Here is a 17296-nt window from a genome sequence, read left to right on the forward strand (position 1 = left end):
ATATGAGTAAATTAGGAAAGTTATAGTTACTTACTGTAAAGATATAATAAAAAATATCTACTTCAGGCTCTATACAAAGGAAAAGAAATACATGATATACAGTGAAGGAAATAAGTATTTGATCCCTTGCTGATTTTGTAAGTTTGCCCACTTTCAAAGTCATGAACAGTCTAGAATTTTTAGGCTAGGTTAATTTTACCAGTGAGAGATAGATTATATTTAAAAAAAAACAGAAAATCACATAGTCAAAATTATATATATTTATTTGCATTGTGCACAGAGAAATAAGTATTTGATCCCCTACCAACCATTAAGAGTTCAGCCTCCTCCAGACCAGTTACACGCTCCAAATCAACTTGGTGCCTGCATTAAAGACAGCTGTCTTAAATGGTCACCTGTATAAAAGACTCCTGTCCACAGACTCAATTAATCAGTCTGACTCTAACCTCTACAACATGGGCAAGACCAAAGAGCTTTCTAAGGATGTCAGGGACAAGATCATAGACCTGCACAAGGCTGGAATGGGCTACAAAACCATAAGTAAGATGGTGGGTGAGAAGCAGACAACTGTTGGTGCAATAGTAAGAAAATGGAAGACATACAAAATGACTGTCAATCGACATCGATCTGGGGCTCCATGCAAAATGTCACCTCGTGGGGTATCCTTGATCCTGAGGAAGGTGAGAGCTCAGCCGAAAACTACACGGGGGGAACTTGTTAATGATCTTAAGGCAGCTGGGACCACAGTCACCAAGAAAACCATTGGTAACACATTACGCCGTAATGGATTAAAATCCTGCAGTGCCCGCAAGGTCCCCCTGCTCAAGAATGCACATGTAAAGGCCCGTCTGAAGTTTGCAAATGAACATCTGGATGATTCTGAGAGAGTGATTAGGAGAAGGTGCTGTGGTCAGATGAGACTAAAATTGAGCTCTTTGGCATTAACTCAACTCGCCGTGTTTGGAGGAAGAGAAATGCTGCCTATGACCCAAAGAACACCGTCCCCACTGTCAAGCATGGAGGTGGAAACATTATGTTTTGGGGGTGTTTCTCTGCGAAGGGCACAGGACTACTTCACCGCATCAATGGGAGAATGGATGGAGCCATGTACCATCAAATCCTGAGTGACAACCTCCTTCCCTCCACCAGGACATTAAAAATGGCTCGTGGCTGGGTCTCCCAGCATGACAATGACCCGAAACATACAGCCAAGGCAACAAAGGAGTGGCTCAAAAAGAAGCACATTAAGGTCATGGAGTGGCCTAGCCAGTCTCCAGACCTTAATCCCATCGAAAACTTATGGAGGAAGCTGAAGATCCGAGTTGCCAAGCGACAGCCTCGAAATCTTAATGATTTACAGATGATCTGCAAAGGGGAGTGGGCTAAAATTCCATCTAACATGTGTGCAAACCTCATCATCAACTACAAAAAACGTCTGACTGCTGTGCTTGCCTACAAGGGTTTTGCCACCAAGTATTAAGTCTTGTTTGCCAAAGGGATCAAATACTTATTTCTCTGTGCACAATGCAAATAAATATATATAATTTTAACAATGTGATTTTCTGTTTGTTTTTTTAGATAATCTATCTCTCACTGGTAAAATTAACCTAGCCTAAAAATTCTAGACTGTTCATGTCTTTGACAGTGGGCAAACTTACAAAATCAGCAAGGGATCAAATACTTATTTCCTTCACTGTATGTAGTGGTAACATGGGCTCCTAATACCAGCTGCTCTGAATATACTTTAGTTTGCATTCATGCTACAGATCCATTTGACAAGGATTTACAAGTTAAACTACTATTAGGCCGAATTCAGATGGCCATAGTATACGTCCATGTGACGACCGTTACATGGACGTCACACAAACAAACAACGGCCGTGACACGGCCACATGTATTTCAATGGGGTTGTTCACACGGCCGTTGTTTCAACGGACCGTGTGAAGGGTCCGTTGAAAAATAGAACATGTCCTATTTTCTTCTGTTTTCACGGATCCCTCGATAGACTCAAGACTCAAGTGAATATGACCTTAGGGTATGTCCATACACAGTGAGGGCAAGTTCACATGTAGCGTAAATACTGCAGATTTTGCACAACGGATTTCATTGTGGAAAATCCGCAGAATAATACAGTAGCAGCAGAGTGAATGAGATATGAAAAAATCTCATCCACACGCTGCGTAAATGGTGAGCGGGAAAAATCAGAAATTAACCTGTGCGTTTTTTTAATCAGCATGTCAATTGGATTTGCGTAATCGCTGCATATTTGTTGCAGGTTATCCCCAGTGAATTCAATGGAAAGGTAAAACCCGCAACAAATAGCAGATGTTAAATTTTTTTGCGGTGGAAAAGCAGCGATTCCACCGCAAAAAACCCAACTCAGAAAAAAACAACGTATGCTTACCCAGAATTATGTGTTTCCTCATCCAGGCCGGCCTCCTGGAATGGCGTTTTATCCCATGTGACCGCTGCAGTCTGATTGGCGGTCACATGGGAAGAAACGTCAACCCAGGAGTCTGGCCTGCAGGATGGGAGAGGGGTGCGTCGCCATGGATATGTAAGTATCAAACTTTTTTTTTCTATGTGCAGTTTTCTGCAGTGGAAATTCCCTGTGGCGCCCAGGGAGGATATGCTGTGTGTTTTCACGCAGCGTATTCGCCCTGTGTGAACATACCCCGAAAATATTGCAGAATTTACAACCAGATTTTCTGTGAGAAATTCTACAGTGTTTTCGCAAGAGAAAAAAACATCCTGCACCTTGAGAATCTGCACTGCAAGTCAATTTCCGCACTTCTTTTGTGCTTATTTTTTTCCACTGCGTGTGGATAAGATTTTTTGAATCTCATCCACTTTTCTGCCACTGTAATACACTGCAGATTCAATCCATTGAAGAAAACCTGCAGCTAATCCGCCCCGTGTGCACTTACACTTTTATTGGTAATTTACAGAAATAGAGGCACTTAAGCCAAGCGAAGAGGACTTCCAGTTAATGTGTATAGTCTCATATATTAGCACACTATTCAGCACAGTATCCGACAGTTCATTTGAGTGTTTTCCCATTGTCTCAAGACAAATTCAGTGACTGAGGTATTGGAATTCCATTATGTATCTTCAAACGTCCTGGTTTCTCCAATGCAAAACATGGGTGCACTAAATGGCGGACCTGGCATTGAAATGTGTACAGGTGCTGGAGAAAGTCTATGTTGAAAAATGATAATCTCTCACCATCATAATCGAGGAGGATTCCAATCCTTAGTAGAGGAGTTGATATCCGAATATCTGGAGAAACGCCGCAGTGCAAAAATTCATATCTGTGCCTGTGGGGATATGTAAAATTGTAAAAATATGTCTGCAATACAACTGTATTATGGAGGTCAAAAGTAAACTGGAGCGGCATATTGAGTCATTCCTTGTACTTGTCCTACAGATTTTTTAACATACACAGTCTGGTTTTATTGCATATTCCCAGCTATTTGTTAAAAGTTTCTTGCAGCTATGTTCCTCACTAGTGGTGGATTTAGTAGACCATAGGCCCTGAGCTGTTCCACAAACATGGGCCCCCCTTCTCCACCGCAGCTCTGCCGTGTCTATAGTGAACACCACCTTTCTCTGCGAGCATTGATAAATGGGTGTTACAATTGCCCTTGTCAAAGGGCTGTGTCCCTACATGCTGACAGTCTCCAAACATCGCTGACTGTATCACAATGTGTAGGGACACATCCTCCTGACAATGGGAATGGTAAAACGCATTTGTCTATTAGTTCTGGGTACACAAAGTCTTTATGTGGAATACAAGGATTTCCTACAACAGACATGTCAGGAGAGGGGACAGATCCTCTATAGATTCAGTGACTCACAGGTGACGTCTTCTCTGATGGGAGTCGTTCTTTTATTTTCCATCTGACACAGACCGTTATGGCGACTTCTCCTGATGAGACATCTTTGACCCTCGCTTCTGCAGCCACACAAATCCAGACACCAAGGTCCAGGCCCACATATTAAAGGGGTTGTCCAGGCACAGGCCGTTTTTTCATATTGATGACCTATCCATGTGCCCGGACAACCACTTTTACTCAGACTAATAAATTCGGACTCCAGACTAGATCCTAGAATACATACAGACTCCAGACCTTCTAAACTATTACAGTCCCCAGACCAGAACCCCCTAAACAAATACAGACTCCAGAACAAGCACTATAAATAAATACAGACCTCGGACCAGACCTGGCCCCCTACACTAATAGACATCAGACCCCAAAATACAGACTCCTAAATAAAGACCCCTAAACTAATATGGACTCCAGACCAGGCCCCCTAAATACAGACCCAATAAACTAATAGACCCGAGACCAGACCCCCTAAATACAGACCCCAGAACCCTTAAACTAATACAGACCCCCCTAAATACAGACCCCCTAAATACAGACCCCTAAATACAGACCCTAGACCAGAACCCCCCAAATACAGACCCATTAAATAAATCCATCCCCTTATACCTACCTGTAGCTCACTATAGTCTTCTCTGTGGAGTCTTGCTGCTGTTCTAGTACCTGTGGTCATGTGACCAGCAGGTTTCTAAACAGTAACAAGAACAGCAGATATAAGGTCATGTGACCTTATGTCTTAAAGTCCTTATTCAGGACATACACAATATAGTTTTGTAGCGGTTTTTGCCACAATTCGCGTCAAAATCATGGCAAAACCGCAACTAAACTGCATTGTACTTTGGGCGGCCATGGAGTCCCGGGCGGCCGCCCAAAACGCCCTAAAGATGATCCGCCATTGTTCCTCAAGGGTCTCTATTAACGTGCTAGTTTTTTTATTTAGAAATTGCACATCTTAGGATATGTTTTCACACTAACTGCTCCTTCTATTGAAATGAATAGAATCCCATTAAAATAAAAGTTTGCATTTGGTGCATATGGTAAAAATTTCTTCCCCTTGTGTTCTAAATAGTTACAGATAGAACAGAGTTGTGACTACGGCAGTAAGATAAAGATGATTCACATATAATAGAGAAAAGAAAATGAGGGAGACCAATGAAGTCTCTGTGTACACTTCTATGTAGGTGGGTGACCTAATCCCCCCTGTTACAGCGGGAAGAGAAATTGTGAAACACAAAGTTCTGCTCTATTATGCAACATCCTCTGTGAAATCAACCAATCAACCGCAGCAGAAATCTCTGATACTTTGTTATAATGTATCAGTCTAGTCCAGACTGTTTGGCTCACAGAGCATTACCTCGGCAGTCTATTAGGATGTGCCTCTGGTACGACCTACTAGGCATAGAGTCATAGCAGGCTAATTGGCCTTTGTTATGCCCGGCTGCCATGGAAACCCATCAGTGGCCGGCAATCGCGTTTGCAGGCCGCCAATGGGTTACTGAAGGATCCCCCTTCCTCTGTCAAAGCACTTAAATGCCACGGTCACTATTGACACGGCAGTTAAGGGGCTAAACAGTTATCTCCGGAGCTATCTCTCAAAGTTATCAACAAGCTTCTGCACCCGCGCAATCAATATCACGTACATGCACGTTAGGATGCAGGAAGGGGACCTTTCTTGTGATGTGAATGTACGTAAAAATGTGGGATAGGGTTAATACTTCTCATAGCTAAGGCTCTGTTCACATCTACATTGGAGGCACCATTCAGAGCAGCCTTCCAACAGACCCCAAGTCAACAGTGGATCCGACAGCGTTGTGGCTTCTGTTATAAATGGAAGCCACAACGCAAGTGTAAACATAACCTCAATCTAGGCAATCCTCTGTCAGCCTGGACTCCAGAATGATACATTTTATCTACACTGATACATTGTAGCAAATGATTAGGTTTGGAAAAAGATTTGGGCTGCTATTTACCTCACAAAGCATGCCAACTACTGTTTGAACATGCTAGGTGGCATCAGATGGAGTCAAGGGTGACATTTGAAACCCCCATAATGTGGCAGTTTGACAGTCTTCAATAAGTAATTTCCAAATGCATAATAAAAATAAACATTTATTACATTTATCTATTTATTTTGAAATGTTATCATTTAATCAGTCAATTTGTAAGAAGATACAGTTTCAAGAAAAAGTAAGTGAACCCTTTGGAATTACCTGGATTTCTGCATTGATTTCTAATAAAATGTGGTCTGATTGTTATCTAAGTCACAATTATAGACAAATACAATGTAACTAAAATAATATCACACAAACAGCTGTACAGTTTATGTCTTCTATTGAGCACATTGAGTAAACATCCACAGTGCAGGGGGAAAAAGTAAAAGTAAGTGAAACTTTCTGTTAATGACTTCTCAACAGCTAATTGGCAAAATGTGTTTCAATTAAGAAGATTGAAAGTGAGGGTGCTTTGCCCATTAAAATAAAGGAACACAAAGCCTGGTTACTGACAAATCTGTTCTTCTCAAGAAAGACTGTTTAGTGTGAACTTTACCTCGTGACAAACAACTTTCAGAAGTCCTGAGAAAATGTGTTATAGAGAAGCATGAAGCTGTAAAAAAAAAATGCTGAAGACCTTGGTGTACATCAATCTACAATTAGTCAAATTGTCTACAAATGGAGAAAATTGAGTACTATTGCTACTCCCTCTAGGACTAGGCTTCCTGTTAAGATCACTCCAAGTGCACAACGGCAATCCTGAATAAGGAACGAAACCAAGGGTAACAGCAAAAGATCTACTGAAAACTACAAACTGCTAAAACCTCTGTTCATGTGTCCATTATTAGAAAAACGGCAAACAAAAATGGTGTTCATGGAAGAATACTACAAAGAAGGCTGCTGCTGTCTAAAAGAAAGATTGCGCTCCTGTTAACTTTGCCCAATACCACCTGTATGTTCCACAATACTGCTGGGATAATGTTCTATGGACAGACAAGACAAAAGTGGAAATTTTCATCACAAATGCACATTTGGAGAAAAAAGAAGATTGCACACCAACACCAAAACATCATCCCAACTGGAAGCGTGGTGAAGGGAGCATCATGGTTTGGGACCGCTTTGGTGTCTCTAAGCCTAGATGCTTTGCGATCATTGAGGCAACAATAAAAACATAAGTGATGGATGCAAAAAAGAGAACTTAACTGAAGATTCTAAAAGGTCGATCCAGGAAAACGTCAGTGGATATTTTTAGATAGTTACATCACTAGACAGCTGATATTTGAATCTAAAAATCTCTATATGAGCAACAATTGGGACAATGTGGCTCCTCTGGTGAACATGCCCCAGAAGAAGCCGTGAGGGCGAAACTCGAGTTGGACGTTTAAGTCTGATGACCATCACACTGTTGTTTTATATATGCTTTTATCTTTTTAGAATTCTGTAAGTACAATAAATACCTTGCGCTTTATACACTGGTGTATTACAGTACTTTACCATAGGAGCCGCATTGTCCCAATTGTTTCTCATATAGAAATTTTTGGAATCAAATATCGGCAGTCTGGTGATTTAACAATCTAAAATCTGAGGACATGAACTGCAACATGTCCAGTTAACCCACACATGCCAGTGTGGTGAAAATATGTACTGACCTTTCCCTGGATCGGCATTTTGGAATTTTCAGTTAATTTCTCATTTTGTGCCGATCACTTATATTTGCATTGGTGTTTTGGAAGTCTGACCTCCTTCTGTGATTGTGCTGCATTTCAGACTTATTTTGGTTTAGAAAACGAGCTGTGGTGTTTTTCTCACATAGATATTGAAGGAACCATTAATTCAAAATATCAAAACATTTTACAGGAGAATGTAAGGGCAGCAGTCCATGACCTCAAGCTGAAGAAACCTTGTGTGATGCATCAAGACAATGTCCTAAAGGACACAAGTAAGTCAATTAGAGAATGGTTGAAAAAGAAGATTTGTGTTTTGGAAAGGTCAAGCCAGAGTCCTGACCTTAAAGGCATGGTGTTGCCCTAAAAACATGTTTTTTTTTAAAAAATTAAACATTTAGTGTGTGGGTGATTAAACATTGTTCAAATTTTTTTATTTTTTTTTGGCACGAGCCATGTAATATTATAAATTATTTCTAATTTATAATACTACCCATTTTTGGCCACTAGATGGGGCTGTTCCCAAAATTGCAGCATTGCAACATTGGGTTAAAAGCCCTCGCTCTAGTGAGCTCTCAGCATCCCCCCCTCCTTTATCCTGGCTAGTGCCGGGATAAACGAGGGGTTTGAAAGGTTTAACCTGCTACACTGCGTGTCGCCATTTTTTGAGGTAACCCACAGTGTAGTAGGTTTACATATAGTAGTAAACACACACAAACACTAACATACATTGAAATCTCTTACCTGCTCCTGCCGCCGCGGCTCCCTCTGGCCCGTCCGCTCCGTTTGCTGCCGCTGTTCCATGTGCACAAGTCCGGAAGCCGCGACCGGAAGTAGTAATATTACTGTCCGGCCGCGACTTCCGGTCCACAGGAAAATGGCGCCGGACGGCGCCAATTTCGAATAGGACTGTGTGGGAGCGGCGCATGCGCAGTTCCCACACAGACGCCGTACACGGCAGTCAATGGGACGGGAGCCGTTCGCAGTCCCTATGGGACTGTGGCTGCCGTGTTCCATGTCTGTGTGTGTCGTTAATCGGCACACACAGAAATGGAACAAAAAATGGCAGCCCCCATAGGGAAGAAAAAGTGTAAAAATAAGAAACAGTAAAACACAAACACACAAATGAATATAAACGTTTTTATTACAGCACTAACATCTTTAACATATAAAAAAATTATTTGCGATGACACTGTTCCTTTAACCCTATCAAAATGCTGTGGTATGACCTGAAGAACGCTGTTCACACAAGGCAATATAGAAATATTGATGAAATAAAACACATTTGCATTGAGGAAGGTCCAAAATTGTTCAACGTTGTGCAAATCTTGCTTGCAGTTACAGGAGATGTTGGGTGGAGGCCATTGCTGCTAAAGGGCATCCACAGGTCATTAAATTCAGGGGTTCACTTACTTTTATTCCTTGCAGTGTGGATATTTAACTCAATGTGCTCAATAAAAGACATGAACTGTACCACAGTTTGTGTATTATAAGTTTAGTTACATTGTGTTTGTTTCGAAGTACAGTAAAAAATAGTGTAGTACCGTGTTAGCCAGAGACAATATGAAATGTTAAATACTTTTGTGTCAAAAAAGACAAAAGTATAATAGGTATGATACCTTTATTGGCTAACCATAAAAGTTCTATATGCGGCTTTCAGAGCACACAGGCCCCTTCTTCAGGCAGTTTACAAATGAATGACTTAGAAAAAAGCACAACATTTAGATGTTACACAAAGACAATTAGTACATGAAGTGATATATCATTAAGATAAGCCGGGGCAATAAAACTGAGGTTATAGGGGTGATGACTTAGGAGTTAAGGCATCTGGAGTCAGTCTGATGGGGGACGTGACGTGTGTCCATGTAGTGGCTCATAAATCCTGGTGTTAGATTGAGGCCTTGTGTCAATGACTGGAATTTTATCATCATCTTGAATTCCCAAATTTTTCTTTCTCTGTTGTTTTTAAAATGACCCTTCAGAATGAGTACCTTTAAATCTCCCATACTGTGATCAGGTCCAGAGAAGTGTTTTCCCACGGGTGTATCCACCTCCTGTTTTATTGTATGTCTGTGAAGATTCATCCTGGTTTGTAGTTTTTGTATGGTTTCTCCAATGTAGATTCCTTTATTGATGCACCTTGTACACAGGATCATGTACACTACATTGGAGGATGTACAGGAGAACGTGCCAGTGATTTTATAGTCCTGCTGCGTGTTTGGTATCTGGATGGTGTTTGATGACCAGATGTTGGTACAGGTCTTGCATTTTCTACTGTTGCAAGGAAAAGTGCCAGTCTCTGATGGTGGTGAGAGGGCACTTCTAACCAGGAGATTCCTTAGGTTTGGTGGCTGTTTGTAGGCAAGAGATTTACCACTCCTTGCCTACAAACAGCCACCAAACCTAAGGAATCTCCTGGTCAGAAGTGCCCTCTCACCACCATCAGAGACTGGCACTTTTCCTTGCAACAGTAGAAAATGCAAGACCTGTACCAACATCTGGTCATCAAACACCATCCAGATACCAAACACGCAGCAGGACTATAAAATCACTGGCACGTTCTCCTGTACATCCTCCAATGTAGTGTACATGATCCTGTGTACAAGGTGCATCAATAAAGGAATCTACATTGGAGAAACCATACAAAAACTACAAACCAGGATGAATCTTCACAGACATACAATAAGACAGGAGGTGGATACACCCGTGGGAAAACACTTCTCTGGACCTGATCACAGTATGGGAGATTTAAAGGTACTCATTCTGAAGGGTCATTTTAAAAACAACAGAGAAAGAAAAATTTGGGAATTCAAGATGATGATAAAATTCCAGTCATTGACACAAGGCCTCAATCTAACACCAGGATTTATGAGCCACTACATGGACACACGTCACGTCCCCCATCAGACTGACTCCAGATGCCTTAACTCCTAAGTCATCACCCCTATAACCTCAGTTTTATTGCCCCGGCTTATCTTAATGATATATCACTTCATGTACTAATTGTCTTTGTGTAACATCTAAATGTTGTGCTTTTTTCTAAGTCATTCATTTGTAAACTGCCTGAAGAAGGAGCCTCTGTGCTCTGAAAGCCGCATATAGAACTTTTATGGTTAGCCAATAAAGGTATCATACCTATTATACTTTTGTCTTTTTTGACACAAAAGTATTTAACATTTCATATTGTGTTTGTTTATAATTGTGACTTCGATAACAATCAGACCACATTTTATTAGAAATCAATGCATAAATCCAGGTAATTCCAAAGGGTTCACTTACTTTTTCTTGCAACTGTAAATAAAGAAAAAGGTAGACAAATAAAAAACATGGACCTTTTCAATTTCTAAGCTGTACTAGGTAAATTATAAAGTTATAATCTGATTGGTTTCTGTGGACAACACCATTCACTATTGCAATATTATCTGAGGAACAGTTTTAATTAATGTATCCAAATTATGGGGCAGATTTACTAAGACTAGTGTTTCATACGCCACTCTTAGCCATCTGCTCCGCTAGAGTAAGATGCAACAGATTTATTAAGAGGCGCATACCTCTTAATAAACCTGTCGCATCTCATCGCAACCGTACCAATCTGTTATCACCCCCTAATTGGACATAAAATAAAAAAATATATACTTATCTCACTGCTCCTCTTCACTTCTTCCCTCTGGGTTCCGTGTCCTTGCTGTGCTCATACGAGGTCCCGACGATGAGCTGGGTCAGTGTCTTAAATGCGACACAGCACTCATCATGATCAGTGCTGCGTCACATACAACGTCCTGACCCTGCCTGGTGTCAGTACGTTGTATGAGCCACGTCATGCTGAGGGGACCAGGGAGAAGAGCATTACATTGTTTTTTTTTTAGATTGAGATGGAAGCTGGAGGCATGGCTGTAGCGGTAGCCCGATCGAGGGGGCAAAGTACAGGGCATGTACCTTACAACGCCCCACAGAGTAAAATCCACACCTGCTCGGAGCTGGCATAGATTTCCACTATAATTTAGTTTTCGCATGAAGTATAATAAATGTGTTGGTCTGCTGTGGTCCGCCTCCTTTTTTTATAGCCACTCTCCTTTCCACAAAAATGACGACGGTGGTGCAAAAAAGACTTTTTGTTACGATTTCTCGTACAAAGGTTAATAAATTCCCCCCTATGTGTTTCAATAAGGCAGAAATATGTACACCTTAACATTCTCATCACTGTTTTTGTAATCTATATGTGGGCAGCAATGTGGGTGGTCAAGCAGTGTAGAATTAGTTATTTTCTCTCCTTTTTATGAAGTTCACTAGATTGAATGCAGATTAATTTTACCTTGTAGGTGTTCGGACGTGTCGGAGACACCAGGAGCTGTTGTTAGCTCCAAGGACTCCACTCCTATTTGTATCTTCATAGGCTACTCCAACCCGGTACTCTGCGTGTTCATCAACCTCCACCTCCCAGTAATGCATCCCCTTGAACGGGATGAGATTTGCCAAGACAGCAATGCACCTAACAAAAAGAAATATATCAAAATATACTATATTAATACCAGCCGAGCGCAGCCATCCAGAAGAGCATATAATATAATAGGCGCTATACTACAACAGAATTTGTAATATTTGTCATTGTATTTACCCAGAGTAATGTCTAATATTAGTCATATCTAGTCATAATATTAGCGCTTTTATAGGGGGCACAAACTAACATACTGTTGAAATGCATATGTTGTGCAGCTATCCCTCATAACTAAGGAGGATAAGTTAAAGGGTTTGGCAACTTTAAGAAAAATATCAGCAGTGCATTACAGACAGTATTTTTGTTAAACTTACTATTTGCCTTTATTTCCAGTTCAGCGCCACTTTCTCTGGGTCATACGCTACACCTCTTTGTTATGACCACAGTATCTTTCTTATGGCCATGGCTCCTGTCCATATTACAGCCGAGGTTAGAGGATAATGTGACTAGACACGTCACTCTGCATCCCCAATTGTACCACGGTGCGTCCTGGAAACTAGCGTAGGCGCACTGTATTACAATGGAGGATGCAGAGTGACATGTCTAGTCACACGCTCCTCCATCCTTGGCCATATTATAGACAGGAGCCGCGGCCATAAATAAGATACTGCGGTCACAACAGGGGAGCATGGCTTATGACCTAGAAAATGGCACTAAACTGGTAATAAAGTCAAATATTAATGGAAATACTGTCTATAATGCACTGCTGATATTTTTCCTAAAGTGGCCAACCCCTTTATTTGTTTTTTTTAAATAATATATATTTTCTATAGAATTTTTAATTTGGTGAAAAGGTTTTTCAGTTTGCATGGAATAAATAAGTCCATAGATCATATTCGCAGCTAGGTGTTGGGCTCTCACTGTTTCCAGAATATTGTGCCCAAGGGTACTACCCTAACAGCTACGGTGTGTAACAACATAGTCAGAAAGCAAGTAATGAAAATAGAGAGAAAACAGGAAAGAAAAAAAAAAAAACAAGGAATGGGGTGTGAGGTGGCATCTCAAAATAAAGCTTGGTGGATGGGCAGAGGGTCTACAAAGACATCAAAAGGGTTCAGTTTGGGGATGGGAGGAGATAATCACTCTAAGGGGTCCAGACCGTTTCATTGAGCAGTCAAGGATGGACTTCTACCAGGCCTGAGCAATTAGTTGCTTAGTGGCTAAGTAAAAAATAAAATTAACTTGTGAAAGTCTGTAGGGACACCTGTGATTTTTTTTATTAAGTTCTGATGATCGAGTAAACTCGAATGCACTAGAACAGCTCCACCAGATATGCATCATATCACCTCGAGATTACCACCCTCAGAAGCAAAGAGGTAAGTAGGCTTGAGAATTTTTTTGGGGAACTAAGTACCAGCAGAAAAGGACCTTGAAGGAGGTTTCTAACATTATGTTCTGTGCACTTACTCGCGGCTCCCCAAACATGGGCCCATTGTGTGCCAGAAAGAGTAGAAGCAATATCAGCTCAAGAGCTCTATCAGATAGAGCTCTATCAAATTAAAAGCTCTATCTCCAATCTGGCATTTGGATAAGAACCCCTCTCAAAATTTATTTGTGGGCTAACTGGAGGAAGCTGTAGGGGCATTGGGTTCAAAGTATTCTTCAAGTTTTCATTCCAAAAAGTAAAAGACCTCGGAAGGGATAAAAGGGAATCGTTAACTGTCCAGGAAAAAACTGCTGGTGTGGCCGTGGGGGAATTACAGCTTAAGACTATGGTCTGACCATGGGACAGATAGAATTTTGGATTGTGATACGTGCGGTATCGGACGGAGAGGAAAATATTAGGTCAATCCTAGTAGAAAGTAAGTGTGGGGCAGAAAAGTGTAGTCTTTTGAGGTGGGATTTACTTCCTGTTACATGTCTACTAGAAGTAACCAGGTAAGCAGTGTCCTAGATGCTGTGTATATAGAATGTGGGGTAAAGTAGGAGGCAAAGTTATAGAAGCTCTATACAGGCCTGGGATCAAAAACGCTATTTGAGTCCCTGCAGAAGATTAACATGCGCAACTCATAGGACTCAACCAGAGTAAACAGTCTAGTGAGGAATGAAATTTGCCAAGGATAAGGCGTGTAGTAAGATACAATGGTCACCGGGAAATACTGGTAAATATTGGCCCTCCAGATCAGAGATAGCGAGTGTGAATGTAAAGGGGACCAAACTGCTAAACCATATAGCTGTATATACTAGTATATTGGCCTTTGCGAGAGAATTAGCTGTATAGAAAGTCAGGAAGCGTGGGGATAAAAACCAACATGCAGAGGTCTGGAAGAAGCGCGTCTCCAGGAGGTAAAGGATGTCTGGTACACTCTTATTATACATATATATATATATATATATATATATATATATATATATATATATATATATATATATATATATATATATATATATATATATATAAGCCTCAGACCTCTTATGTGGAGAGTTAAAAACCCGTATATTATGGGAGACAATTCTCTTGGCAATATGATAAAGTGGGAGTTGTAAATAAACCATAAGGGTAGGTGAGAGACCATCCTGCTAGGAAGGGGAGGGTGAAAAAAGAGAAAACAACAATGTGAAGTGCATGACTCCTGTTCATTTCATCATATGTATTCCAAAGTTGTATTTCAGGTTGTCATACCTCAATCATACTATTTATAAACCAATCCCTCTCCTCTCTTTCACCTCTAGCCTTCCCCCTTTTTTTCCTCCTCCTTTCCCTCCTTCCCTTCTGCCGTTCACATCGGAAATACACAATAAAGGGCACTGTGCTGCCCCTACCAGCTCAGTTGTTGAACTGCTGTTAAGTTGAAAAGCTCAAATAAAAAAAATCTATACATTTTATTTCTTTATTTTAAAAAAAGGGGGTTTTCAAGAAAATCACACTGATGGCCTATCCTTAGAATAAGCCATCAATGTGTGATCAGTGGACGTCAGACCCTCAGGATGCCCACTGATCAGTGGAATGAAGGGGTCTTCATCAATCACACATTGAGGACATATCAATTTGTTTCCCTAAAAAGAAACTTTAATAAAATAGAAGTATGAAATGTATTTCTTCAAGGTTATTATCCAAATGCCTTTAAAGGCTATGTAAACCTTTGAGCACATTTTTTTAGTTAAAAAAAATTCATGAACTTAGATGTGATCGATAACAGCTGACCTGATTTATTCAGGTTTGAGCGCACGATACAGCTCCTATGTATCCAGGCCACATAGAAGTTGTATCTTTTAAAATAAAACATTTTTTTAAATAAAAAAACAATAAAAAAATTGTCTAAAACAGTCTAATACGTTGCTTTATTTAAAAAAATAAATTAAAAAAAACGGTGCTCAAAGGTTTACGTAGCCTTTAAGTCAGATTTTATATCGGACATGGAAAGTTGGTCACAATCGTTAAGGGGATTTTGTGTTCTCTGGACCAAATATCTAAGTGTGGGAAAGGTTGAACCTTATAGACATTTAGAGGTTTAACGCTGTGTGATATAATGATAAAAGTACAATTAGACAAGCAAATATTATCAAGTAAGATGCAGTTGGAGCTCTGTTCATATAAATGTACAGTCTAGAAGGGATCTGCTGTCAGGGAGAACAGTAATAACGTCTCACCATGTGAATGTATAAGGCCCCATGCACACGACCGTATTTTTCATCTGTAGTTATGGAGGGTAATTACGGACCCATTCATTTCTATGGGCTACGGACACCTTTCCGTATTTTTACGGATGGGTGTCCATGCTGTAGAAATTATAGAACATGTCCTTTTTTTAGCGTAATTACAGCACGGACTTCCCATAGAAGTCTATGGGCACTTCCATAATTACTGGCGGCTATGGATATGCATCCGTAGCCGTCCGTAATTACGGAAGAACTGCTATGCGACGCCAGGGGATTACCCTAGATTTCTCAGTTTTTTTTGTGGATCCGTAAATATGGATGCACCACGGACCCTATTTACGGACACCCTTCTGTATATGCAGATGATTTATGGATATTTACGGATGTATCAAAAATACGGTCGTGTGCATGGGGCCGAAGTCAAGTTTTCAGTGTACACAGATATAGTGGAAACCATTTATTTACAGATATTTATTTGGATAGGGATTTTCTAATATGATGTTTGAATAGGTTAAATAAATGGCAATTCTTTTTCTAAAATCTCAATACTGTATACAGTGCTCTGAACAACTGTAGAAATGATAATTTGTAATAAAGAAATATGGTGGAAAGGGTGGAACTAATGTTCCATTTCTCTCACACTCTACACAATACCTTGAGAATTTGTTGCAGTGATAAGGTAAATCCTCTAGACTTTCCTCCTCTTCACAAGAAATGGTAAATCCATTATCAGAAATAGACAGCAGTGGATGAGCGGTTTCTTCATTAAGATAAAAAAAAGACCCTGGCAGATAGCAGAGACCGCGACTCAGTGTAATTCATATTAAACAGGTACACAGAAGAGTGCTTATATCACACGGAAAAGCATGAGGCATCATATAAGGCCCTGTTCACATTTGTGTCAAGGCTCCTGTTTCTAACAGATATACACAATAAAGCATTTTTAACCCCTTCAGGACTGAGCCGTTTTTTTACTTTTCTTTTTCGTTTTTTACCCCCCGCCTTCCAAGAGCCATAACTTTTTTCCTTTTCAGTCAATAGAGTGGTGTGAGGGCTTATTTTTTGCGGGAGGAGTTGTAGTTTCTATTGACACCATTTAAAGTACCATATAATGTACTGGGAAACTGGAAAAAAATTATATGCGGGCTGAAATTGGAAAAAAAACTGTGATTCCTCCATTGTTTTTTCAGTTCCATTTTTACGGTTTTCACCGTGCGGTAGAAAAAACAACTTTATTCTGTGGGTCAATACGATTATGGTGATACCAAATTTATATCGTTTTTTTTAAATATATTTTACTATTTTTAAAGAAAAAAAACTTTGTTAAAAGAAAAAATTGTTTTGTGTCGCCACATTCTGAGAGCCATAACTTTTTAATTTTTTCACCAATTGAGCTGTGTGAGGGCTTATTTTTTGCTGGACGAGCTGTAGTTTTTATCTGTATCATTTTTTGATACATACAACTTTTTGATCACTTTTATTACAATTTTTTAAGAGATAAGTTGACCAAAAAACAGCGATTTTGGCAGTTTAAAATTTTTATTTTTTACGGCGTTCACCGTGCACGTTAAATAATGCTATATTGTAATAGATCAGACTTTTATGGATGCAGTGATACCAATTTTGTTAACTTTTTTATTTTTTCTTCACTACTGAAAA

The 17296-nt window shown here is 40.1% G+C and overlaps 1 protein-coding gene across 1 annotated transcript in view; it reads right to left on the reverse strand.

Annotated features, from left to right (window-relative positions):
- Nucleotides 1–2918: 2918 nt before the first annotated feature.
- The window catches only part of FSD2 (fibronectin type III and SPRY domain containing 2), a 45130-nt gene continuing 30752 nt past the window's right edge, over nt 2919–17296 (reverse strand). Inside the window, exons 10-12 of the mRNA XM_075855232.1 lie at nt 16292–16421; nt 11855–12031; nt 2919–3317 (exon numbers count right to left, since the gene is read on the reverse strand). Coding sequence (XP_075711347.1) covers nt 3065–3317; nt 11855–12031; nt 16292–16421 — 560 coding nt within the window. The 3' untranslated portion in view covers nt 2919–3064. The remainder of the gene's footprint in view (nt 3318–11854; nt 12032–16291; nt 16422–17296) is intronic.

Source organism: Rhinoderma darwinii, chromosome 3 (assembly GCF_050947455.1).
Source record: "Rhinoderma darwinii isolate aRhiDar2 chromosome 3, aRhiDar2.hap1, whole genome shotgun sequence".
NCBI lineage: Eukaryota > Metazoa > Chordata > Amphibia > Anura > Rhinodermatidae > Rhinoderma > Rhinoderma darwinii.